We start from the raw sequence: 25,661 nt of genomic DNA on the forward strand, positions 1-25,661 counted from the left end.
CATCACATGTGTATCTTTTTGTTAAAAAATAGAATTAGTTCCCTGTCCTGAAGGTCTCCTACTGTTTTAACCTCTGTGGCAGTGTCCTTCATTTTATATTATTTCTGTCCCTCATCACTGGATAGTATTTGGTCATTTATAGTCATTAAGGATGACTTGATGTAATTCTAAAGTCTTGTTCAATATTTAAGTTTATTTCTCTTGTCCAATTTTTGTACTGGGATAATATTTCTTTCATTTCTAAAGTTCTTCAATTTTTCAAACCAGACAAATTGTGAGAAAAACTGGTAAAGGATTTAAGTTTCAGACATTCAAAAGGCTCTAGGAATCAACTTTCGATTCTTATCACCTGACTGTTTTCAGCTTTGGTAGGGTCTCTAATTGGGCTCCTTGCAACACACATGGCCTCAGAGTAGAGTTTTTGCTTCTCATTCAAGGTGATCATCTACTTTGGCAAGATATACATTTGTCTTAATACATAAAGAGTAGTAGGTAGAAAGTTTCACTAACTGGTGCTCTACTTTCTATTTTTCCCAATAGTCCAACCTGTTGGCTATCCAACCACATTCTTCCTTGACAACAGAGCCCTTCTAGTGTTGGGATATGGGGAGCACAACAAAGAAGTGAGAAAAATTGACTCCTTCCACAACTTCAGAGAATAAACCTGATTGTTTTAAAACCAGTCATGCAAAGTGTGGACTAACCTTTGTCAGGGATTGGTCTAAGGGTGTACATGTGACCAAATTCTAGCCAACGAGATAGAGAAGGAACACCGCTGGGGCCTCTGGGAAAAATTCTGTTCCATGGTAAAAGTTGGGGAAGCTCTTCCACTTCCAATTCTTTCTCATTATAAATCTTTTTTATAGCCTTTGATCTATTTGCAGAAGGTTTCTTAGAATAGTATTAAGTTACTGACTGATTCTCTTAGAGTTGAACCAAATGGTAGAGCAGAGCTCTGTTGCCTTGACCCTATGGCAGGTACCCAAAATGGGGCAGGACCTGGAATGCTCAGAGTCCACTCCTAGGGACAGAGAACACCTGGACGTTGGCCAGCCCTCTGCCTGCTAGCTGGTCTCTGGACCTCGGCCCAGTTATCTGATGTGAGAATCTCAGTTACTGTATGTTCAACAGCTGAATTACATAGGAAACCTCACACAGTTTTCTGGCTTAAATAACTTCCACAAAACCGGCCATTAAAATTCAACGTAGCCAGTACTGAACAAGACAAATCTTTACCTAGAGCTTGGTTTTCTGGATCTCAGGGACTCTGGTGAGCTCCATCTAGGTCTTTGCAACTGTTCTGTTGCTACGACAGCCGGGCACCACCAATCAATTGAATTAATTAAGAAAACAAGGATCCATTTTGGCTTGGAATTGATTTCAGCCCCGCCCGTGACTCTCAAGGGCAGGGGAAGAGCCCTGCTTCAAATCTCTAAGACACCGAAGCAAGGCAATTCACTTGGGTTTGGGTAAGTATCTATCAACCATCTCACTTGGGGCCTTCAAGGACAGTTTATTGGTCTGTAAATGACTGAAGTCAGCAGCCTTCAACCTCAGTCCTGGTGACAGAGACAGGGCAAGGCAAACCTCCCCTTTGCTTCTTGCCAGAAAGGGGATCTTGCTACCCGAGTTTATCAAAATTCTGTTCCCTCCAAACTCAAAAATGAACCCGACTTTCATTGTGTCTGTAAAAATACTGAATTGTTTCACAGTGTATGTTTCCGAATTACGTTTCTTGTCTCTTCTTGCCCAGTGTTCCTCAAACTTTTTTTTCTTTTTTAAATTCAGGGCCCCTTCAAAGCTTTCTCACTCTGAATTCTTTATAACCCTGCCAGCCAAGATTTAGTCAGTTTTGTTTCCCGTAGTCTGATGAATGAAAATAACAGCTTTGTGGAAAAATTGTTCTTGAACCAAAGACACTTCACCATTCTCCTGGGTCTCCTGGAGGGGTCTTCCCCAATTCGAGAATGTGTGTCCTAGCCTTGCACATTAGTGCAAGTAATCCTTGTACTTTAAACCAACCTACTTACCTTCCTTCTTTACTTCCTTTTTTTTTTTTTTTAAGATTTTATGTATTTATTTGGGAGAGTGAGAGCGGGAGAGGGCGCACAGGGAGAGGGACAAGCAGCAGGCTCCGTGTTGAGCACAGAACCCTACACAGGACTCGATCTCATGACCCTGCGATCATGACCTGAGCCAAAACCCAGAGTCTGACGCTCAACTGACTGAACTACCCAGGCACCCCATGAGTCATCTATTTCTAAATGTGATTAAAGTATGCACTGTGTCAAGAAGAAATTTTGTTATGATTAAGTTTCTGTGATCTGGATAAGAAAACATGCACAAAAGAAAGATCTTTTATTACATCTCTCACAACCCGCATCCTTATTCTTATTTTCCCCATATTTACTTATTTTTATTACCCCCCCATTGGGATAAATTAATGGCTATAAATCAGGATACACTTTGCTTTCATTATAGTTTTCCTTAGATCACTAAAACGTAATTGCTTGTTCAATAAGTTTTCCTTTCAATATGAAGATTCTGTAACTTCAATTAAATTGAAAAATCACTTTATTACATATCTCCTGCATGCTTCTTATAGGTTGACTCATGTCCCCTCAAAAGACATGTTGAAATCCTAACCCTCAAGCCTGTAAATGTGACCTTATTTGGAAACGGGGTCTTTGCAGATATAATCAAACTAAAATGAGGTCATTCTAGAGTAGGGTGGGCCCTAAATCTGATGACTGGTATTCTTATGAGAAATTTCGGTATAGAGACAGAGACACACATGAAGAACACCCTGGGAAGACAGAGAAGGTGACTGGAGTTCTATAATTTCAAGTCAAGGAATACCAAACACTCTGGAAACCACCAGAAGTTGGAAGAGACAAGGAAGGACTCTCCCCTAGAAACTTGGGAGACCATGACCCTACAGACACCTTGATTTTGGACTTCTAGCCTCTGAATTAAGGGACAATAAATTTCAGTTGTTTTAAGCCACCCAGTTTGTAGGATTTTGTGATAGCAGGACATGAATAAAATGCCCAACTTGACAATGGGATAAAGATAAATAAGAGACCAATCTTTTCATCAGGAGTCATTGCAATCTAAAAGAGGACATAGGTGTGGACATTTTTAAATTACAAGTATTTTGTGTGTTATAAACATATAAATCTGTACACACTACCAAGACACCACAAAGGAATACATTTTTGATTTCTTAATTTTTTTTTTGTTATGTATAAAAGCACTGACCTTTTTTGGTGAATCCTTTCTCCCTTTTCTGTTTGACTTCCTTCCTTCTCTCCTCCCCTTTCACCGTATATCAATCAGCATCCTTCACTCCAGCTAACCTTGCTAATTCTATGTTATATATTTTTCCATATTTTCCTCCAAGCTTAGGTAATCAATCATACTCATAGACATGTATATGTAGTCATTACTCATTTTACAAAAATGTGATCATATTTTAGACATTTACTGTATCTTTCTTTTCTCAGTGATACCTTATAGAAATTCCTACATTTCAATCGTTATAGCTCTAAATTATTCCTTTTATTGACTATGTAATATTTTGTCCTGTAAATATACCATATTTTTTCCAACCATTTCCCTGTTGATGAATATTATATGCACTGTTGTAATAGACATCTTTGGACATACACTCTTAACTGCAGCTACTTCTGTTTCTATGGGCTAGATTCCCAAGAGAGGGATTTTTGTGGCAAAACACACACTTTTAATGTTTTTAAATGTTGTCAGTTTGCTTTTCAAAAATACTACAATACCTCACATTTTACTTGTGTAAAAGAGAGAGTAGCGCTTCCTTCCCCCACCCATTCCCACCAGTCACCGAGGTCAAGATCTTTATAAATATTTGCCAACAAGCTGGGTAAAAACTGACATAGCATTAATTTGCATTTCCTGAATGTATTTTAGCAACCTTTTAAAAAGATTTATGTGTTTTAGAGAGAGAGAGAGAGAGTGTGTGTGTGTGTGTGTGTGTGTGTGCGCGCACGCACGTACACACTCTTTCACATGTGAGCAGGGGAAAGGTAGAGGGAGAAAGAAAGACTCTCAAGTAGACTCCCCACCGAGCATGGAGACCTACATGGGGCTCCGTCTCACCTGAGATCATGATCAGAGTCAAAACCAAGAATCAGACACTTGACTGACTAAGCCACCAGGTACCCCTAATTTAGCAACTTTTAATATGCCTTCTAACCATATCAATTTGTTTTTCTGTGAATTGTCTTTTCTTATTGTTTGTTCATTTTTTTGATTGGGTTGTTTACTCTTTTGATCAGTTTGTATGAGTGTTTTGAATATTAACAGTACTACTGGCATATCTAAGACTGCATTTAATCATTTGACTTTTTCATCAACTATATTCATTATATCTTTTGTCATATAAAATTTTTAGTTGTTTTATTTTTTATTTGTTTAAGATTTTATTTATTTGAGAGAGAGCACAGGCAAGGGGAGGGACAGAAGGAGAGGGAGAAGCAGACTCCTCTGTAAGCAAGGATGCAGGGCTTGATCCCAGGACTTTGGAATCATGACCTGAGCCGAAGGCACATGCTTAACCAACCGAGCTGCCCAGGTGCCCCTGTTTGTTTTTTAAATATCTATTTTTATTTATTTATTTATTTATTTATTTGAGAGAGAGCACATGAATGGGGGGGATGAGCAGAGGAAAAGGGAGAAGGAGAGAAGCAAACTTCCCACTGACTGGGGAGCCCAATATGGGGCTCTATCCCATGACCCTAAGTTCATGACCTAAGCAGAAATCAAGAGTCGAGGTTTAACCAACTGAGCTACCCAGGTACTTCTAAAATTTTTAGTTTTATGTAATCAAATATGTTTATCTTATTTTTTATAGCTTCTGTTTTCTACTTTATGTTAAGAAGACCTCCCTAAATAATTTTTGGGGCTATAATGTACAGTGACTATAGTTAATAATACTGTACTACATATTTGAAAGTTGCTATGAGAGTAGGTTTTAAGAAGTTGTCACCACAAGGAAAAAAGTTTTGTAACTCTGTGGGAGGTGGATGTTAACTAGACTTATGGAGGTGATCTTTTCACAATATATAAATAGCAAATCATAATGTTGTACACCTGAAACGAATATAATGTTATACATTATTATACCTCAATTTAGAAAGTCTCTTCTGCTGCTTACAGGTAGTCTCCTGAATGTTCTTTCTTTTTTTTTCCCCAGTTTTATTGAGGTATGATTAACAAATGAAAATTATACATATTTAGATAGTACAACATGATTTTTTAAGGTGTAACAAGTGATGATTTAATACATGTACACATTGTGAAATGATTGCCACAATCAAGTTAATTAACGTATCTATCACCTCACACAGTTGCCATTTTTTCATGTGTGTGGTGATGAGAACACTTAAGATGGAGTTGTTGTTTGTTTGTTTTTAAGATTTTATTTATTTATTTATTTGACAGAGAGAGACACAGTGAGAGAGGGAATACAAGCAAGGGGAGCAGGAGATTGAAGAAGCAGAATTCCTGCTGAGCAGGGAGCCCGATGTGGGGATCAATCCCAGAACCCAGGGATCATGGCCTGAGCTGGCCTGAGCTGAAGGCAGACACTTAATGACTGAACCACCCAGATGCCCTTAAGATGGAGATTTTAATCCTTCATTCTGTTCATTATGATGTATCATGTTTATTGATTTGTATCCCAGGGATAAAATCCCACCCAATCATAGCACATGGTCTTTTTAATGTGCCGTTGAGTACAGTTTGCTAGTATTTTGTTGCGGATTTTTCCATCTTTGTTCATCAGGGATATTGTTCTGTAATTTTCTTGTGTCATTATCTGGTTTGGTATGAAAGGAATGCTGGCCTTGTAAAATGTATTTGGAAGTGTTTTCTCCTCTTTGATTTTTGGAAGAGTTTGAGAAGGATTGGAATTAATTCTTCTTTAAATGTTTGGTAAAATTCACCAGTCAAGTCATTTGGTCTTGGGCTTTTCTTTCTTGGGAAGTTTTGATTACGATCAATCTCCTTACTTGTAATTGATCATTTCAGATTATCTATTTCTTCAAGATTGATGTTGGAAGATTATATATTTTTAGGAATTTATCCATTTCTTCTAGGTTGTCCCATCTGTTGGTGTCTGTTTGTAATAGTCTCTTATCATCCTTTGTATTTCTGTGGTGTCAGCTATAATATCCTTTCATTTATAATTTTATTTATTTCAGTCCTCTCTTTTTTTTTCTTGGTTAATCTAGCTAAAAGTGCGACAATTTCATTTACCTTTCCCCCCCAAAATTCTTAGAGGCTAGAACTGAGTCATAAATCTGCTTTAAGATCATGGTCAGACTGAGGACATCTACCTTTGGATCTACCTCTGGAAGCATGGTTGGGTATGTCTCCTTGTGGGTTCTTGGGTGGACAGGGATACTCTTGGCCCATGCTGAGAGGAGCTGGAGCCCAGATGCAGGGCTATTTCAGGATATAAAGTCAAACGGAGGTTGGCAGGCTTACCTCTGGGGACATGGATGGGCGTGTCTCCTTCTGGGTCTCTTGGCAGATGTTTCTGGTGCAGGGCCAAGGTCAAATAGGCTGTATCCAAGTTCATGGGCAGTGTCTCCAGGTCTGTAGCCAGGACCACAGTTGATGAGTCTGCTACCTGGACATGTGCCTGCTTTTTCAAAATGGCTCTCCTCAGTCTTGGGGTCCATTAGGGTTTCAGTCTCCTATCTGGATATCACAGTGCTCCCAGAAAGGCACTTTGGTCTGTGAATGGCTGCCAAATCGTTGCTGAGTGGGCATTAGGAGGGGATCTCCTAGTCCACCATCTTGCTGAAGTCCTCTTAGATTTTCTTACAGGATTGCTATTATTCGGTTTTGTTTAATCCATCTTAAATTAGTATTTGTAGGGACACTTGGGTGGCTCAATTGGTTGGGCCTCTGCCTTAGGCTCTGGTAAGAATCCCAGGGTCCTGGGGTCAAGTCCTGCATCAGGCTTCTTGCTCAGCGGGGAGCCTCTTCTCCCTCTGCCCCTTCCCCTGCTCATGCGCTCTCCCTCTCACTTACTCTCCCTCTCTCTCTGGACAAATAACTAAATAAAATCTTTTAAAAAATTAGCATTGGTATTTGAGATAGAGGTGCATCTTTTTTAACGATAGCCCTTCCCCACTGATTTGAACTACCCTCATTGACATATATTAAATTCTCACATACACTGAGGTCCATTTCTAGAATCACAATTCATTTCCACTGATTTTGTTTATTTGAATTTGTCTATTTCTAGCCTAATCCTAATTTCACTTGTTTATATCACCTCCACTATCTCCTTAGGCAAGTACCCCTCACGGTCATCTTTTGCATATTTTTCTTGACTGTCAGTATTTAATATTCATTCTCCCATATGAACTTTAAGATTCAATGTCTCAGGTAAGGGTATATGTCCAGCTCAGCCTGGGTCACATGCACAGGATAGGAAGCCAGTTTTGCAACTCCTTTTTTAATCATTAAACACCAAAGGTCTTATTTCGAAACCTCTCTCATAATAAAGACCCTAATTGCTCCTGGGGTCTCAGACTCTCAAAACAAGAAAGGTCTGATTACTTCTCTTCCAAGACATAGTAGAGTCGTTACTCCCTATGCCAAGAAGATAATTTATATTCCCAGGGTGAACAAAGGAACACCTCTTACTAGAGCAGCAGAAAAGAAAACACATATGCACACATTTTTTAATTGCTGCTGTATCATATTAAGGAAGTTGGACTTTACCCAACTTGTAGGTATTTGGTTAGCCATTTAAAAGTTTTAGGTGAAAGAGTCACAAGATCAGTTTGGCAGTGGCAAGGAAGATGAATTAGAGGGGGAATAAACTGGAGACAGGAGGTTCACTGAAGGTACTACTGCAATGTCCAAACAAAGATGACAAAGATCTTAAATAAGGCAACTGCCAGAGGTATGGAGAAAAGAGGACAGTTTTGAAACCACTTAGCAGGTAGAATTGACAGGATCCATGACTGATTTGATGTTGAGTTAGATAAGAAACCAGAATAACTGCCTGATCTCTAGCCTGGATGACAGAGTTGATGGTAGTACAGATAAATGACACAGAAGCACAGAAAAGGAGGAGGTTTGGGTGAAATATAGATAAATAAGCTTAGTTTGGAACATGTTGAATTTGAAGCCCTATGAGACATTGAAGTGTTGATACCCAGCTGACATGAAAATTATATTCAGTTTGGAACTAAAGAGAGTGCAAGACTGAATATGTAGTTTTCGGAACCACCAGGCTGTATGTGGTAGTAAAAACCATGGAGGAGGAGAGCCAAGGACCCAACGCTGAGGGACATCAATTTATACCAGAGAAGAGAGGAATTGGAGACAGCCAGTGTTTCTGAGGATTATCCATTTAAGAGGCAGAAAGGGGTAACACAGAGGGTAAGGGGGAAATGGGGTAAGAAGGAGGAAGTGGTCAGTTGTGTTGAAGGCAGCAAAGAGACCTCAGAGGTGTCCCGTGGATTTGGCAATTACCGAATGGTTTACTTTGCTAGAGCAATTTCAGTTGATTGGGATGACAAGAGGTCAGGTTTTAAATGTAGAGGGAAGTCAAAGAATGAGGGAATGTGCCAGATGTTCCCCCCTTTGTCCCTCCAGATCCATGCTCTACCCTTTGCCACTCTGCTGCCTGTCCCAGATCAATGGCAACATCAATAGAATACCGTTGAGTGACTCAATTGAGTTTGGCCAAATGTGAGCCCCAGGAGGAGACTGGAGGGAAGACGGAATGGGGTGGGGATATATATTCCCCCAACTCCCCACTTATGGAGCCTGCTGCATTCATTCAACCAAAGGTCCCAACTCTCTCCAGCTGGGTTCAGGTAACCATTTCCTCTTGGCTCCCCTCAGGCCTCACTCAGAGTGGTAATAGATCTGCTTTGCTAGTTCTAGTGCTCTCTACCACCCTTAGTTTTCTCTACATCCTGCCCGCACACTTCTATACTAGTCCTTTATTAACCTTCCACAAACCGTCCTGATTTGAGCCCACCATCTGTATCCTGCTGGAGCCCTGAATGTTGCAAAGGGGAAGCCTGGCTGGGAAGAGCGAAGAGAGAGAGATACGCAAACACAAGGCAGGTTTTGTCAGAGCTAGAGAGGTTTGGCTATACTGACCAGCTCATGAAGTATCAACAGCCAAGCCTATTTCAATGGTGTGATCTGATAGGAAGGAAGAAGTGGGGAGAGAGCTCTATGCTGGCTGATGACATTATTGGTGGCTTCACCACTATTTCCTAAGACCTTCTAGAACCTGTGTTTCCAGTTTGACCAAGACAGCCCATTTACCAGGTTTGCCCATGGCTGTGTTGGCAAGTATTGGTCTGAGCAATGAGCTCATGGAAAAGTAGACACGGAGACTAAAGGAGAAAGAACAAAGGTCAGGACCTTAACAGACCCAGGTACGCACCTTAGTGCAGCAAGGCAGTGGGACAATAAACAAAGTCATTGGTGTTTTTTTAAACTTTGCGAGGCTCTGTAGGAAGCAGCCTCCACACCTTGCCAATCTCCTCCCTTGCTCTCTTGCGGGTTGCTGATTTGATTGTACGGCTCCCACTGGCCTCCTTTCGCTTTCTCAAATAATACTAAGTCCTGTTCTGCCCTTGAGCCTTTGTTGCATACAATGAGAATATCCTTATCCCAATGGATAAAAAGAGAATAATGACAGAACTTCTGGGCGCAAGGCCCAGAGAGGATCTCTTCATACCTGGGGACACAGACGCATAAATGAAGAAATGACAGTGTAACAGGGTAAATGCTTTAATGCCACAAAATGATTATAATCATCTGGAATTGTGGCAAAGAATGTGTTTCTATTCACTTCAGTCTCTCAGTTTGTGGTGCTGTGTCTTGCCCAGTGAAATCACTTCATAAATATTTTAACAATTAATTAGAGTGTAAAGTCTTTTTTTTAAGCTTTCACTTTTCACCAAATTTCCAAACACGTGTTCAGTACGTTTTTTTTAAATTAACATAATGTATTATTTGCTTCAGGGGTACAGGTCTGTGATTCGTCAGTCTTACCCAGTTCACAGCACTCACCATAGCACATACCCTCCCCAGTGTCCATCCCCCAGCCACCCTATCCCTCCCCCCCTCACTACTTCTTCGATATCTCCACCCGTGTGTCCTACAGGCATTTCCAGTACAAGGTGTCCTAAACAGAATTCTCTCCTCCAAAACCCAGTCCTCCTCTACTCTTCGCTTCAGTTTTCTAGGATAGGAAACTCAGAATCATGCTCAATGCCACTCTCTCTCTCTGACCCCACATCCACTCTGTCACCATGTCCTGTCTGTGTAGGCCATAAATACTTCATTTTAGGTCATAAATGACTCATTCACTCATCTCCGCCATCTTGGGTCATGCCTTCATTATCACTTTCTTGAATTGGTTAAAAAAACATGCCAACAGAGCTCTCTGCCTTTTCTCTCCTTTCTCTATAATCTAATTGCCACCACATCTTCTTTCTTTCTTTCCTTTTTTTTTTAAGATTTTATTTATTTATTTGCAAGAGAAAGAGAGAGTCCAAAAGCAGGGTGAGGGGCAGAGAGAGAGGTACAGGTAGACTCTTCGCTGAGCAGGGAGCTGGATGTGGGGGCTCAATCGCAGGACCCTGGAATCATAGCCTGAGCCAAAGGCAGATGCTTAACTGTCAGAGCCACCCAGATGCCCCCACAGTCTTGTTTCTGAAACACAAATCTGACACAATCACTCTTTGGCTTAAAATCCTTTTGCAGCTCCCCAGTGTTTGGGGGATAAAGTTCAAAATTTTTAAGCATGCATCAATTGAAACATCTCAGTCTGACTGTAGACAATTCTATCCCAAACAAAGAATCTAGAACATGGGAAAAATGATATACTCAGTGTTGTTCCTTGGGTACTATCATAGTTTTTATTGCTGTTCTAACAAATTATCACAAATTTAGTACCTTAAAACATCACAGAAGATGAAAAGATCCCTGAAATTTGTATCTCTAGATTTACCTTTGTGTGGCTAAATAACTTTTCTCTACTTAAGTCACATCACATTGTTTTCTGTTATTTGTAGTCAAATGCAGCCATAACTAGTTGATGCACTCCTATAATTAAAATAAAGAATAAAAAGTGGTCTGATTCCCAGATACATTTCTCTAATTCCTCATTATCCATTCCATGAGTAGGCCAAGGCTTCTGTTCTAAGCTCTGCTCATACTCCTATCTTTTCCCTAATGCCTTCTAATCCCTAATGCCTTCTAATCTTTACCCTACTTCTTTCTCGGTTTAGCAAACTCCTGCTCATCCTTCAAAGCCCACATTAAATGTTACACCCCTACAAAGTCTTTCCCAAGCTTTCCCTCAAACAGTTTCAACATCATTGTTCCCACAGCATTTTGTCAATCCTTCTACTCACTTTATTTCACTGACACTATATTGTATTTGTCTATTTTCTTGACTGTGTCCCCTACTGAACTGTGAGCAATACATGAGTAACTGGAGGGCCAAAAACCATGTTTAGTATTTTTTCCCTCCAAAGCTGACATGACATTCAGTATATAGTAAGTGCACAACAAATGCTTTTCAAATAAGTCAATGTAAGAGTAAAAAAAATGTCCACATGTTTAAACCAAATATCCTCCTTTCTTTCCTAGGTAAACCCCTGTCTTCTCCCCATTTCTGTTCATTTTGTTTGTTTGTTCTATCGGTAAAAGAAGAGTTGAGGTGGAAGTTAGAAAATGGTTATCAGTTCTTGGATCATTGTCATCAAGGTAGGAGTGGGAGGAATGTGACAACACATCTGACTGAAAGTGGGAAAAAAGGTAGAGAAGCACAGGAAATAATTTAGGGCAGAAATTCAAAATTCAGAATGAGAATCCCTCAGACTCTCCTGTCTCAAATCATGATCTATCATGCTCAAAAGCATGGTGACTTTAGCAGACCTGGCCCAAACTCAGAGTCACAGAGATGAAGATCTGAATCCCAGCTCCCCTTACCATCTCGTCGAATGTTGAGAAGGTAGGTCACTTCCATCCACCTTCCTCTGACACAGGAACCTTCCCTGAGAAAAAGGACTAGAAGTATCTGCCTGGCTGGCTCACAGAGTTATTGTGAAGATCAAAAAGGATGAGAATTCTGTATAAGATTTGCTCTGACACCCAGTGCAAATGTAAATCATGTAGTTTTGTTGTGTGTAGGACAAACCCAATAAAGGCATGGTGAATAACTGAACGAACAAATGAATGAGCCCAGTTTGCTGATGATCTTGTGTAAGTCCAAGACTAAATGCAAGAACAACTCCATTTTTAGGGTTTATATAAAATATAACCACTACATATGACATCATCATCATGAAGAAAGTTCTCCTCCCCATTGAATTGCTGACTCTTAGACTTTCTTCATATGGGATGAAACTTTTTATTCCATCATTTGAGAAATGACTTGAAATGCACTAGTCCTGAGAAAGGAAACATGGCAACTAAAATTGCACTAAGGAATCCATGCTTTCTTTTTTAAAATTTTTATTTCTTTTCTTTTCTTTCTTTTTCTTTTTCTTTCTTTTATTTTTATTTATTTATTTATAAAGATTTTATTTATTTATTTGACATACAGAGATCACAGTAGGCAGAGAGGCAGGCAGAGAGAGGCGAGGGGAAGCAGGCTCTCCGCTAAGCAGAGAGCCCCATGCAGGGCTCAATCTCAGGACCCTGAGATCATGACCCGAGCTGTAGGTAGAGGCTTAACCCACTGAGCCACCCAGGGGTCCCTATGCTTTCTTTTTTTAAAGCATGTTTTAAGAGGGGCTAAGTGGCTGAGGGTGGCTACAGCACCAGGGTGGCTCAGTCGGTGAAACAACAGCTAGGTTTCAGCTCAGGTTGGGATCTCAGGGTTGTGAGATGGGGCTCGTGCTCAGCAGGGAATCTGCTTGAAAGTCTCCCTCTGTCCCTTAAATAATTGTGTGATCTAGAAGCCACTTACCACTCTGGTAGGCTATCAAAGGTATCCTTCTTTATTTCCTTCATCTTCCTACCCTTGAAATTTTGGACCTCTTGCTTAACAATTGTTTTTTTTTTTTCCTGCTAAACTCAACAGGTAGCTATAATATTGATTTGAAATTAAAAATAAAAAGTAAACACAGCAGGGACGCCTGGATGGCTCAGTCAGTTGGGTGGCCAACTCTTGTCCTCAGCTTCAGTCTTGATCTTGGGATCCTGAGTTTGGGCCCACAGTGGGCTCCACACTGGGTATCGAGTCTACTTAAAAAAAAAAAAGGAAAGGGGCGCCTGGGTGGCTCAGTGGGTTAAGCCGCTGCCTTCGGCTCAGGTCATGATCTCAGGGTCCTGGGATCGAGTCCCACATCGGGCTCTCTGCTCGGCAGGGAGCCTGCTTCCTCCTCTCTCTCTCTCTGCCTGCCTCTCTGCCTACTTGTGATCTCTCTCTGTCAAATAAATAAATAAAATCTTAAAAAAAAAATAAAAGGGAAGAAAGCAAGCAAGCAAGCACAACATAACCCCTACATTTTAGATATATATTTATTTATTATTTGTGTATATAAATTATACATATGTATTTACATGCATGTGTGTGTGTGTATGTAAATCTGACTTGGAAAAATATTGGAGTAGATCATGAGGAATTTTACTGATTTGTCTCCACACACCAAATGCTCACTAATCTGCTCTTGCGATGATCAAGACAGTCATCACGAACACCATAATGAAAAAAACCCACATGAAGAATCGGTCTATGACTTTTGCAACCTTCTTCCACTCACTCCCCTTGGAGTTGGTGGCCTTGTGGTCTTTGAGGCACTTGGCAATGTACTCAATATTCCTCGTCAGCATCTGGTACCGAGCACAGTAACCGTCAGCATCCTGCGGATTCTCACCATGGCACCCCAAGTCATTTTTTACCAGTTTGTTTATTTCCTTCTTCTTGGGAAGTCCTTTGTTTCTGTCTGTTTGCAGATTTGGCTCTGGAAGCTTGCCATATACCTTTGTGAGATGGGTTCGCTCCCTGTCGTGGCGGGGGCTAAGGCAGCTCTCACCCACATCATAGACACACAAGACCCTGGACATGTATTTCAGGATGACGACCCTGGCCCAGTGTGGTACCGGCCGGGCCTCAGCCCCACAGAAGTGGACGTTCATCACCATAATGGTCAAGGCAGTGGAAGCTGTGATCAAGGCCATTGTGGCTATGTAATATTTGCCTGGAAAATAACCACGACGAAGTTAGCTTAAACTGTCCTTGTGTTTGGCTCAAAAATACACAAACACCTTTTCTAGAGAACCTGTAGACACTAATGGTTACCAGCATAAGCTTCTGAGTCAAACTTCCTAGATACAAATCCCAGTTCCACCACTCACTCAACTGGTGGCCTGGAGCAAGTTAGACCATCCTGCTAAGCCTCAGCTTTCTCCTCTGTAAAATGGGTATAATTATTGGATCTAATTAATGGAAATAGGATGAGGCTTAATTGAGATGGTATGTGTAAAGTTCTCAGCACTGTCCCTTCACTGAGTTAAAGGTTTCTAAGTGTTGCCAGAGATCGTGATGTGAAAAAAATTCTACTCTCAACAAACAACGATTCTGCACAGCTCTCAGAATTGTCCTCAGACCTCATTACTATGGGTAAGGAAGGAGCCATTGTGTCACTGTTAGTCTTTAACGTGTGATTGCAAAAAGCAATATTCATGAAAAAAGAAAATTAAGGAAAGAAATAATAAAGGTAAGGGCACAGAATTAGAAAATACAGAACATAAAACCAAAAAGATGAAGAAAAGCAAAAGCTATTTGTAAAAAGGAGTAAGATTGATAAACCTTTGATAAAGCCTCTCACAGAATAGAGGTAGTGGGGGATAGAGAGGGAGGGAGAATGTAAAAGAAGAAATAACAGAATAGAAATTTAGAATACAATAAAATAATATTTAGCTGTATGATAATATATTTGAAAACCTAAATGAAATTTCTAGAAATACATAAGACATCAAATTTAGTGTAAGAAAAAAAGAAAATTGGAATAGAAAAGCTCCAGAGTTTGTCTTATAGGTGAGTTTTACCAAACTTTTAAAAGACAGATAACTCATATCATGCAAACCAAGTTGTTCCAGAAATACAAAAAGAGAGAAAACTGTCTAGCTTAGTTTATGAAGTCACTTTAGCTTTGATTCCAAAAGTAACAGGAAAGGAAGCATTAGGGCCATTTTCCTTATAGACATATTTTAGAAAGTCGTATAAAACTTGTCAGCTAATTAAATCCAGTAGTGTCTTAAAATGGTACTTCATCAGGATGAAGGAGGATTTAGTTCAACATCAGAAAACCTAATTCACTATATTAATGAGGCAAAAGAGAAAACTCAGATGATAATCTCAACAGATGAAAACAATGCATTTGATAATATGCATCATCTACTTATTTGTTAAAAGCTCAAAGTAAACTAAGAATAAATGGGGCCTGTTTTAATACAGTAGAGACCATGGGCCAGAAGCTTAGATCAAATGCTACACTTAGCAGAACACTTAAGCACATTTCTATAAGATTGGAAGTGCATGTCGTAGGGGCTGCAAATAACAAGTTGTTGTTGTTAACAGATATGTTCTGTGTGCACCCTTTTTAAAAAGATACATTTTATATTATCACAGAAACAGAATAAATAATGTTTACAGAACTCCTGAGACGCATCTCAAGACATCTGTCTTTAGAACTTTAGCCAACTTGCTATTGAATGTCCCTGCTAAAGAAGAGAGAGTGACCTACCAATTGTCTTGCCTCAAATGGGACTATGATTACAGATCATCACAGTCAATCATTTCTGTCTCAGGAGAGGTCACAGAAATGCCAGTACACCTCTTCCTCTTTATTAGTGGTAGGCGGGAGCGGTGGAGAGAACTTTCAGTGTCTAGTTCTCAAAAATGCGTGTGTGTGTCTGTGTGTATTTGTGTCCATGTGTTGGTGTGTCTGTGTTTTTTCGCTTGGAGAGACATAACAAGGAAGAAATCTCCAAACAAGAAAACCAGTGTGGTATTGTCTGAGTATCAGGTAATATTGCATTCAATAGAGGATAAAAGAGCAGTACAACATCCCTTTCATATCAGTCTCTAAGTCTCTGCATGTTCTGAAATTCCTCCTCATTGTTTATTTTAAAAGAAATTATGTTTAGCTTCTGATTTTGGTAAGCATCTAGTACAAGAGCAAGTCATGGAAGCAGAGGTCTTGGAGCCAAGTAGGTCCTTGGTGGCGCTTGGGAGCATTAGGAAAGGTCTAAGAATGAGGTAGGGAGGGGCGCCTAGGGAGCTCAGTCCATTAATCTGCCTTTGGCTCAGCTCATGACCCCAGAGTCCTGGGATTGAGTCCCGCCTCCCCGCTCAGAGGGGAATCTGCTACACCCCCTTCCTCTGCCCCTCCGCCCACTTGTGCTCACTCTCTCCCTTTCAAACAAGTTAATAAGATCCTTAAAAAAAAAAAAAAAAAAAAAAGGTAGGGGAAGGGGTCATAGTCTCTGTGTCTAAGCTTACCCTTTATAAAGACATTCTATTAGAGCAGACTTTGGAAACTATGGTCCATCCTAAAGTCACCTCAGGTTCCAAATTCTTGCAAAGATTGCTGAATTGCACTCTTTGGATGTAGGCACCAGCATTTTAACAAGCTCTCCCACCTCTGTTATACCCAATAAAGGTTAAAGATTATTCAATGAAGGGTACATGATGGGCTGCAAAATCCAGTCAACCATTTCTATCCTGTTTGCCACTCTTTCCCAAGAAGACATCCCATATGCTGTGAAAAGATAATAATAGTCACTACTGAAGGTGTACTTACCATATGCCAGCTTCCACGCTAAGCAACCACACATGGAGTAGCAATTACACACACTTTCCAGGTGATGAAGCAGAAACTAAAAGACTAAGTAACTCACCTAAGATTGATCATGAAGAAATGAGTGGTAAAATCAGAGTTCAAATGTAGATTTCTTTAACTTCAAAATCAGAGCCTTAACTTCTAAACCAGTGGAACAGAAAGTGCATGAAAATCACCCAGAAGTCTTGTTAAAACAGATTGTCAGGGCTCATCCCAGAGTGTCTAATTCAGGAAGTCTGGGGTAGGCCCTGAGAATCTGCATTTCGAAAGCGAGGCTGCCCTGTGGATCCAAGGATCACACTTTGAGAACCCCTCCTCTAAACTGTCGCCTCCCCTCCCTCTTTTGTATAAACCCAGAGACAATAAGCCCAGTTCTGGAAAACAGCCATCTCGGTATTGAAAGACGCCAACTGAAGACACCACATGAATTATGCAGCAGCTTGTTTTGAGTCTGAAGTTGACCTAACGGTTATGAGTTTAAAGGGACAGATGTTATCCCACTCACTATGAAGCTAGGCTCAAAGAGTAAGGCGCTTGAACTCACCTATCAGAGGGACATTTTCTGAGGCTGGCATGATCTCTGCCACCATGAGCTGAAATACAGTCATGGCCAACAGGATGGTCACTCCCAAGGAGACCTTTTCCCCAGAGGCTGCTGGGAGATAAAAACTCAAGGGAGCCAGAAAAGAGATGAGGACACATGGGATGAGGAGGTTGACGATATAGAACGAGGACCTCCTCTTCAGAAGGAGAGTGAATGTCACATCCGGGTAAGGCTCCGAGCAGCAGCCATAGGAGATCACATTCTTTACAGCAGGCATGCCATGAACTTCCCACTCCACATCTTCGATGAAGTCAGAGAGATCTCCAGTGTCTAGGGCATTGAATATGTCTACCTGGTTGCCGTTGTAAGTCCAGGAACCAAAGGTCAGATTGCACTGCTGGTTATCAAAGGGGAAATAGGTGACATCCACCACACAGGAGCTCTTGGTGATGGCTGGCGTATCCCAGGTGATCAGCCCGTCATACCGCAGGACCACATTGGTATTCACGGGCTCAGAAGACTCATCATCAGCCCTGGAGGTCAGAGGAGGGAAATGAAAGCTGCTTGTCAAGACAACTCATCAACTTCCTTACTCTGGACAGTTCACCAACCTCTGCCCATCCCTTCAGTGTCTCTGGCAATGGATCACCATTGTCCCCATCACCCTGGCTGAAAGCTGGAATCAACTCCAGTTTGCCCCTACCTCTCTCTCCCATAACTACTCTGGGCCAACTTTTCTTGGATTCTTCCTTTAAAGCATCCCTGCTCCATGTCCCTTCCTCTTCATTTCCAAAGCTGCTCTCTTAGTCCAGGTATAATGAGTCAAACATCTAGATAAAACAAATCAATAAACCAGCTCAGTAGTCCCTGCTCTCTCAAACCCTAGAGCAGTACCAGTCTATACAGTCTGTCCTTTATAAGAACTGGTCATTGATTTTTTTTTTTCCTTTTAATTCAGTGAGCTGTACCATACCCTTCCTATAAATTCCTTTTTTCAGAAGGTAGCCAAAGTCAGTTTCCAATGCTTACAGCCCTAAATGATAGGTTTTTATTAACTTTTAATGCATGTTTCCCAGTCTTCCTTATAATTTTTTCCCTACAAAATGTATTATGGCTAAATGTCATATGTAAGGTATCCTAGATTGGATTCTGGAACAGAGAAAGTTCACAGAAGTGGAAAAACTGATGAAATCCAAGTAAAGTCTATAGTTTAATTAATAATATTGTATTAGTTTTGACAAATGCACTATGTTATTTTGATGTAACAGTAGATGTAACATTAGGGGAAACGAGAGGAAGGGTGTATGGGAATTCTCTGTACCATCTTTGCAACTTTTCTGGAAATCTAAAATTATCCCAGAATCTAAAAAGTTAATTACCCCCCCCCCCAAAATATGATACAAAATTTAAAATGTGGTTATTCATTCATATTCTCCTACAACACTATTTTCATGGCAAATAGTTGTCCTATATATTCCATTATATAGCTATGCCATACTTATTTAATCAATCCATCGGTGTTCAACATTGTCTTTTCCAGGTTTTGCATTTGCAAGTGATGCTACAGTCAAATCTTTGCATTTATCCACTGACTCTTTCCTTACATTAAATTGCCAGAAGAGGATTTGCTGGATCAAAGAACTGGCATGTTTTTAAATTATTTTTTCCCACTTTCTCAAAATCGGGCACCACAACACTAACTGTAATGGTCTGATTGAAGCGGACCAAATCAGACCATTACAGTTAATGTGTGGAGCTCAATTTTTAATGAGGGTCTTTAATAAGGAGGGTTTAAAGAGAAGGATCTTTAATATAGTCTTCATGAAGATAATAAGATGAAGTTTTTTGAAAATCCCTGAACCTAACCTCTGTAGCGATGAGAAATGGATATAGTTAGCGGAATGAGAAGTGAGCACTGTGATGAACTGAGAATATCCCTCACCCATCCTATCTTCCTTGGTATAAGAGAAGAGATCTCAGGATCAGAGAGAAACTATTTGGACAATTCCATATCAAAAAAGAAGTCCCCCCGGGCGCCTGGGTGGCTCAGTGGGTTAAGCCGCTGCCTTCGGCTCAGGTCATGATCTCAGAGTCCTGGGATCAAGTCCCGCATCGGGCTCTCTGCTCAGCGGGGAGCCTGCTTCCCTCTCTCTCTCTCTCTGTCTGCCTCTCCATCTACTTGTGATTTCTCTGTCAAATAAATAAATAAAATCTTAAAAAAAAAAAGAAGTCCCCCTCTTTCTTTCCAAGGCTAACTTCCCTCCTGGTACTGTGATTCATTTCCTCCCACGTCTCCTTCACAATTTTGCTTCTCTTGGTTGCTCTTATTTTCTCTGACCCATCGAGACCCTCCCCAGTGCATTCCCCAGTCTCTCCTACCAACTTCCCTTCTTCTCAGGCACTTCCCACACCCCGCCTCTCCTTCCACACACTGGAAGTGATACACACTGCTGTCACTTCCCTCCCCATTTTGCTTTTATTCTTGCAATTTGGCTTCTTCCCAAAATGTGCTCTTTCAAACGTCATTCATGACTTGCAAACACACAAATCTAAAAACCTGTTCTAGGTACCTATCCTATTCAACTCTTTCCAAGCATTTCACACTGTAGGTTGTTCCTGGACATCCTTTCTTCCAGTGGTTTCTATTATACAACTCTCTGTCTTATTTCTCCTTCTACACCTTTAGCCATTTCTTTTAAGTGTCTTCTGTAAATGTCTGCAGTGAAGAGTTTCACCAACTTTATCTGCAGCCATTTTCTCTCCTTCCTTGAGTAGTTCTATAAGGGCTCACAGGGCTTTTGATATCTCTTCCCCAACCTTCTTTCCAGGCTTGAGGATTGCCTTTTCAGTCCCTTCTTGGTTGTCTTCAAGTGCACATTCCTTTGGTCTCCCAAACTGAACAACTCCCACACCAAACTCATCATCGTTTTCCTCAAACCTGTTCCTCTTCCCCTCCTTTACATCCAATCTCATCTAACAGGTTTGCCATTTTCTCAACCACAAGATGACTTAAGCAAACCTTAATGCCAAATTCCAGACAGATCTTTCTGAATATGACAGGGTATCCAATTCCTCACTAGCTCTAAAATCCAAGGGTTAAGATGGCCCATGAAAACCTGGCCATTAGAACTCTTTCATAACAAATGCACATTTGGAATTTCTATAACCCAGTCTCTACCCAATCTAATGTCAGGAATCCTTACAGACTCTTGCACTAACCAGCATATCGGCTGATGAAGTTCTAGAACCTAGGTGAGGTTTGGTGGGCTGAGGTCCGGAGCCGATGACCAAGAAAGAATTCTTGAGACATCTTTGGTGCAAAATGGTGGTTTATTAAAGCACGGGGACAGGACCCGTGGGCAGGAAGAGCTGCTGCCCCGGGTTGTGAGGGATGGCAGGTTATGTACCCTGCTGTTGGGGGAAGGTGAGGGGAAGGGAGGTTTCAGTGGAGTTTTCATATGTTAAAGAGGGCCTACAAGGTGCCAGGATGTTCCGGGCCTGCCGGAGGCCTTGCCCTTGCTGCTGGATCAATGTTGTCTTTAGACCAGTCATTAACATTAAGATAGTTGGGAGACTTTTTGGTGGGGTGTCACAATCCTGCTATCAATCGTCTTTGTTAGTGAGATTTAGAACATTTGTAAGCCAAGGGAGACTCCTGTCTAGCAGGATTGTGAGTTCTGCAAGTTAACTATTTGCTTATTGTTCATGGCAGTCAGGGCTGCCTGAGGGATGCTACACATATGGAGGGGAGCGGATGAAGGGGGGGGTGCAAGGCGCCAGCTTTTGCTTTGTCCTCAGCCAGCCTCCTGCTCCCTCATCATCGGCCATACCCTTAGACTAAACAACTTCACCAGAACTTTGAGCCCTGATTTATTTATCTCTTTACTGATTTGATAGCAGAGCCAATACCTGCTTGAATAACTATATTGCTAAAAAGCTCACTACTTCTTGGGAATAGTGATTGCTCAAGTTATGCATTATGATTAGTTTTAATTGTTATCTTCCCTTTAACTTTTGTCATTGTCTTTATTTTTGTCCTCTACAGAAAATTTCTCTTTTCTCTAACTTATTTTCTCCTTCACTGCTTAACATCTCCATTAAGTCTTCCCAAGAACTTCTGGCTTCCAAACTAGCATCAACAAATTCAACTACCCTTCCCATGAAGTAGCTCCCAGACCCATCTCGAACCTAATCACACCCTAGCAAGTTCAGCCCCATTGATTCAGGCTCCAGTGGCGAATCTAGATGTGAAGCTTTATCTTTATCACACCTGACTGGATCACTACCACATACCCCTCTTTTCTCTCCCCACCACCACTCAGAAAGCCCATTTTGTGGTCTATGTGGTTCTATGCCGGCTTCTGAGAAATAATGAGAATATTATATCTGGGATCAGAAGAGTCCAGAGGTCCAGGGATTCAGCTGGAAGGACCAGGGTCAGGGAAATGGTTATGACTGAGGTCCCTTCTTTGCCTGATCCTATAAGTCTCTCGTGGCCTAATTTTAGCTAGTTATAGGAATGCAAATGATGTCCAACCATAGCCATATTTAGAGTTTCCTCTAAGTAATAAAACTCTGACATTACCGAGAAGGAGAATGCAAAGCAGAATAAAGGATCGGTGTGCAGCAGGAGGGAGGAGAGGACTAAAGAGTCAACCCAGAGTAACAAAAGAGAGCTGATTAATCAGTGCAATGAAAAGATTTTGTGTGGAAAAGGGACAGGGAACTGAACTCACACATCTCAAGGCCCAAAGGGAAAGAATTTGCCAAAGCCACAGCAGGTTTGCGTGAGCCCACGAGCACACAGCTGGCTTCTAGAATAAGCGCGGACTGGGACAGGCTTAACTTAGGTGACCGTGCAAGCTTGCAAAGAAGCATGTCAGTAAGAGTTACTCACTTCTTCAGCCAACCAAAGCAGGAGGAAGAAGAGAACACACATTCTGTTTGTTTCCCAGGAAGAACTGTTAGAACTGATAGAATGCTGTTAGTGGTCTGTATCAACTCTATTCTCTGATTACCTGCACCCTGTGAGTGAGAGGAGCTAAGGGACACCATGGTTTATTCTCTTGCCATATGTGTGTGTGTGTGTGTGTGTGTGTGTGAGAGAGAGAGAGAGAGAGAGAGAGAGAGAAAGAGAGAGAGAGAGAGAAGGGGGGAGTGAACCGGTATAATAAAGCACTAACCCTGGGACATTGTTTTGCTTGGAAAGGAATATGGAAGGACCCTCTGGCCATCCAGAGTGAAAAATGGTCAGCAGGATCAGGGCTATGAATAATTGGTCATGACCCTTGGCTGAGCTATCCGAATAAGGGACAAGACTAAAATCCAGGCTGCAACCCACCCCGTCTCTTCCTAAAGAGAAACTCACACCCACTAGAAGGCTGAGCTCTCAGGAAGCCCCCCTGAACTGCCCCTCCTTCACCCTGTTCTGAGTCAAAGAGGAACCATTCCCAACCCACAAGAGCCTGAGTTCCAGAATAAGAAGAGAGAAGCTCCTTTGACAACAGGTGAAGCAAATGAACCTGAACTGTGATAGACCAATGTGGTTCCTTCTCGAAGTCTGATCCAAGGACTAGCAGCCCTGACCTCTGGAGCTTCTAGACAAGCAGAACATCAAATTCTACCCCAACCTACTGAATCCAAATCTGTATTTTAACAAAACTCTTCATGTGCACTTTACAATTTGAAAAACATATCCCTTCTATCCCTTTACATGAAGCCCCTTGCCCTGAAACCAAGAAAGGGTAACTGATGATCTTACGATCTAGTTTATCCTCCACTCCAATGTCAAAATCCACAGGTCAGCTGCTAGCTGGTCCATTCTGATTTAATCTTAGTAATATCACCGTTATTGATACATGATCTTGGGGAAGGGAGCACCACTATGATGGGTTGAATTATGTCCCCTCCCCTCAAAATTTATATGTTGAAATCCTAGCCCCCGCCATCTCAGAAGGTAAACTTACTTGGAATAGGGTCATTGTAGATATAATTAGTTAAGACAAGATCATACTGGAGTAAGGAGGGCCCTTAATCCAAAACGACTTTTGTTTTTATAAAAGGGGCAAAATGGACACAGACAACACACACGGAGAACACCAGGTGAAGAGGAAAGCAAAGATCAAGGTGATGTTTCTACAAGTCCAGGGACAACAAAGGCAGCCAGCAACCACCAGAACTTGGAGGAGATGTGTGGAGCCCATTCTCCCTTACAGCCTCAGAAGGAACCAACCTTGGACATCTAGCCTTTAGAACTGGGAGAGAATACATTTCTGCCATGTGAGCCCCCCAGTCTGTGGTCCTGTGTTCCCACAGCCCTAGAAGACCAGTAGAGCCTATAATAGAGTATCTCATCCAAAAGGGGGAAGGAGCTCTAAGCTTTTATGACCTATTATTTTATTATCTAAGATCTTATGATCATCATTCTAGGGCCTAGGTAAATGAATTGGAACTTAACTTCAAGCGTGTATAAAACAGTCCTTTCTCATTGTGTTTAAATTTTATTAAATCAATAAGTTCATTCCTGAGCGATGACTGACTTGTACTTACTTGTTATATAGGACAATATCAGGCCTCCACACGAGGTCACTGGGGATCCTGATGGAGTCCAGTCCATCGTACTGGTCTCTATCCCACGTGAGATACGCATCATGCCAGATTTGGCGGATCCATAAATAGGCAGTCAGAATCTGGTTTCTTTCGTCCTGTACAAACAACCATGTTATAACTCTGTCCAGTAGACACCTCAACCAAATGCTTTCCATCTCTGGAGCATTTGTTCTTTGCAAAAGAAATTCCAAAAGCACAAATCTACTTTCACTAAATAAATGAGAGCTTTTCTAGTCTCTCCCTTTAACAAACTGCAAAAGCCGTACTTTTTCTTCTGCTTGATTTAGTGTTCTGAATGTAAAGTGAACAGGCGTTCAAGGCATCAGATCTTTTCATAGATCAACAGCCCACATTTCTCTGGAAATTGGTGAACCAACGACTCACTTGAATGAGAAAGTCAGGAAATACAGTTTCATAACTTTGTGCAATTAAACACATACAAGCACAAAACAAGATATGCCATCTTAAAACACCATATTTCTTAAAAAAACAGGAATAAAATTCATAGAAAACTCACCATTTAGCCATTTTTAAATGGATGGTTCAGTGGCTTACGGTAGATTCATGATATTGCACAACCATAACCACTGTCCAGTTCCAGAGCATTTTGTCAGCTCAAAAAAGAAACCCTATGACCATCAAGTCATCACCCACTATTCCCCCGTTCTTCCCATAGTCCCTGCAACCACCACTCTGCTTTCTGTCTCCAGGGTTCTCCGTGTTTTGGACATTTCATAGAAAGGGATTCAAGTATCTGTGACACCATCTCTGTTTAGACAATCGAGACTGTTACTGTTAATGGCCAGGATTATGTAACATCTAGCGAAATGACTTTTGTAGAGAGCTTCCTTCCTTGGTATTCTCTTCCCCCACCAGCTTGCACACGTTCCTGGCTGGTCTCATTTCCTCTCAAATTCCAGGTAATGCATCTCTTTGGAAAGCGCGGCAAGTTTCATCCTAAGCACAATTTCATAGTCACCACTTTATTTTACTCACCATGTCCTTAATCTGAGAAAGTGTAATTTGGAGGGTGACATTCAGGACTTTATCTGTATCTTCTACTGGACGAAGAGCATTGGAATAATCTTCAAAAAGGTCATTAAACAACTTCTGAGCGTATTTTCCATCTGCTGTTTCTACAGCTGCTCAAAAAGAGGGACTGGGATCAACATTCGATGTCATGTATATTTCAAGGCAAAGAACAGCAAACCGAGGGCTAGAACTGGGCCTGACACAGTATCAGCTAGGGACAAGCTTTGGGTACACGAGAGTTAGTTTTCTGGCTAGTCAATAAAAGGCATGAACATTTTCTCGCAGTGAGAGTATCTGTTCTGTTTGCTGGTCCAGTCCCACCAAAGAAATGGCCCCAAATGATTACACACCCATCAGACTCTTACCTCTCAGTCTGGAGACAGCAAAGTAAATCCAGCAAAAGGAGATGCAGGAATGGGGCCAGTTCATCATTCTCCTGAGCTTCTAGAAATTCTCAAGGAGGCAGTGGTCTTCCACTTCCCTCTGAATGGGAAGGGTCTGGGTACAAAGATCGCACTCTGCCAGAGTCTCACCAAAGCAGATGGAGAGCGCAGGCATGCAGTGCACGGAGGGCCCCGAGGTCCTGA

At 41.3% G+C, this 25,661-nt stretch overlaps 1 protein-coding gene across 2 annotated transcripts; it reads right to left on the minus strand.

The window, feature by feature from the left end:
- Window positions 1-13,545: 13,545 nt before the first annotated feature.
- CHRNA9 (cholinergic receptor nicotinic alpha 9 subunit) lies at window positions 13,546-25,661 on the minus strand. Of its 2 annotated transcripts, XM_082728851.1 has the most exons (5): window positions 25,440-25,661; window positions 25,039-25,184; window positions 23,983-24,137; window positions 17,434-17,966; window positions 13,546-14,243 (listed from the first exon to the last, which is right to left on the minus strand). In XM_082728851.1, the coding sequence occupies exons 1-5, from the start codon at window positions 25,504-25,506 to the stop codon at window positions 13,702-13,704; spliced, it is 1,443 nt and encodes a 480-aa protein (XP_082584977.1). In that variant the 5' UTR covers window positions 25,507-25,661; the 3' UTR covers window positions 13,546-13,701. The 2 variants fall into 2 exon arrangements, with proteins under 2 accessions (XP_082584977.1, XP_082584978.1); XM_082728852.1 differs by lacking the exons at window positions 25,039-25,184; window positions 25,440-25,661 and adding an exon at window positions 24,560-24,688.

Source organism: Mustela nivalis (genome assembly GCF_964662115.1).
Source record: "Mustela nivalis genome assembly, chromosome: 4".
Lineage (NCBI taxonomy): Eukaryota > Metazoa > Chordata > Mammalia > Carnivora > Mustelidae > Mustela > Mustela nivalis.

Bases quoted from the DNA above. Each gene is read 5' to 3' on its own strand.
- CHRNA9 (XM_082728851.1), bottom strand. From the start codon at position 25,506: ATGATGAACTGGCCCCATTCCTGCATCTCCTTTTGCTGGATTTACTTT. The intron at 25,185-25,439 runs GTAAGAGTCTGA...CTTTTTGAGCAG, and splicing joins TGCTGTCTCCAGACTGAGAG to CTGTAGAAACAGCAGATGGA. The intron at 14,244-17,433 runs GTGAGTTCAAGC...GTTATTTTCCAG, and splicing joins AGAAAATGTCCCTCTGATAG to GCAAATATTACATAGCCACA.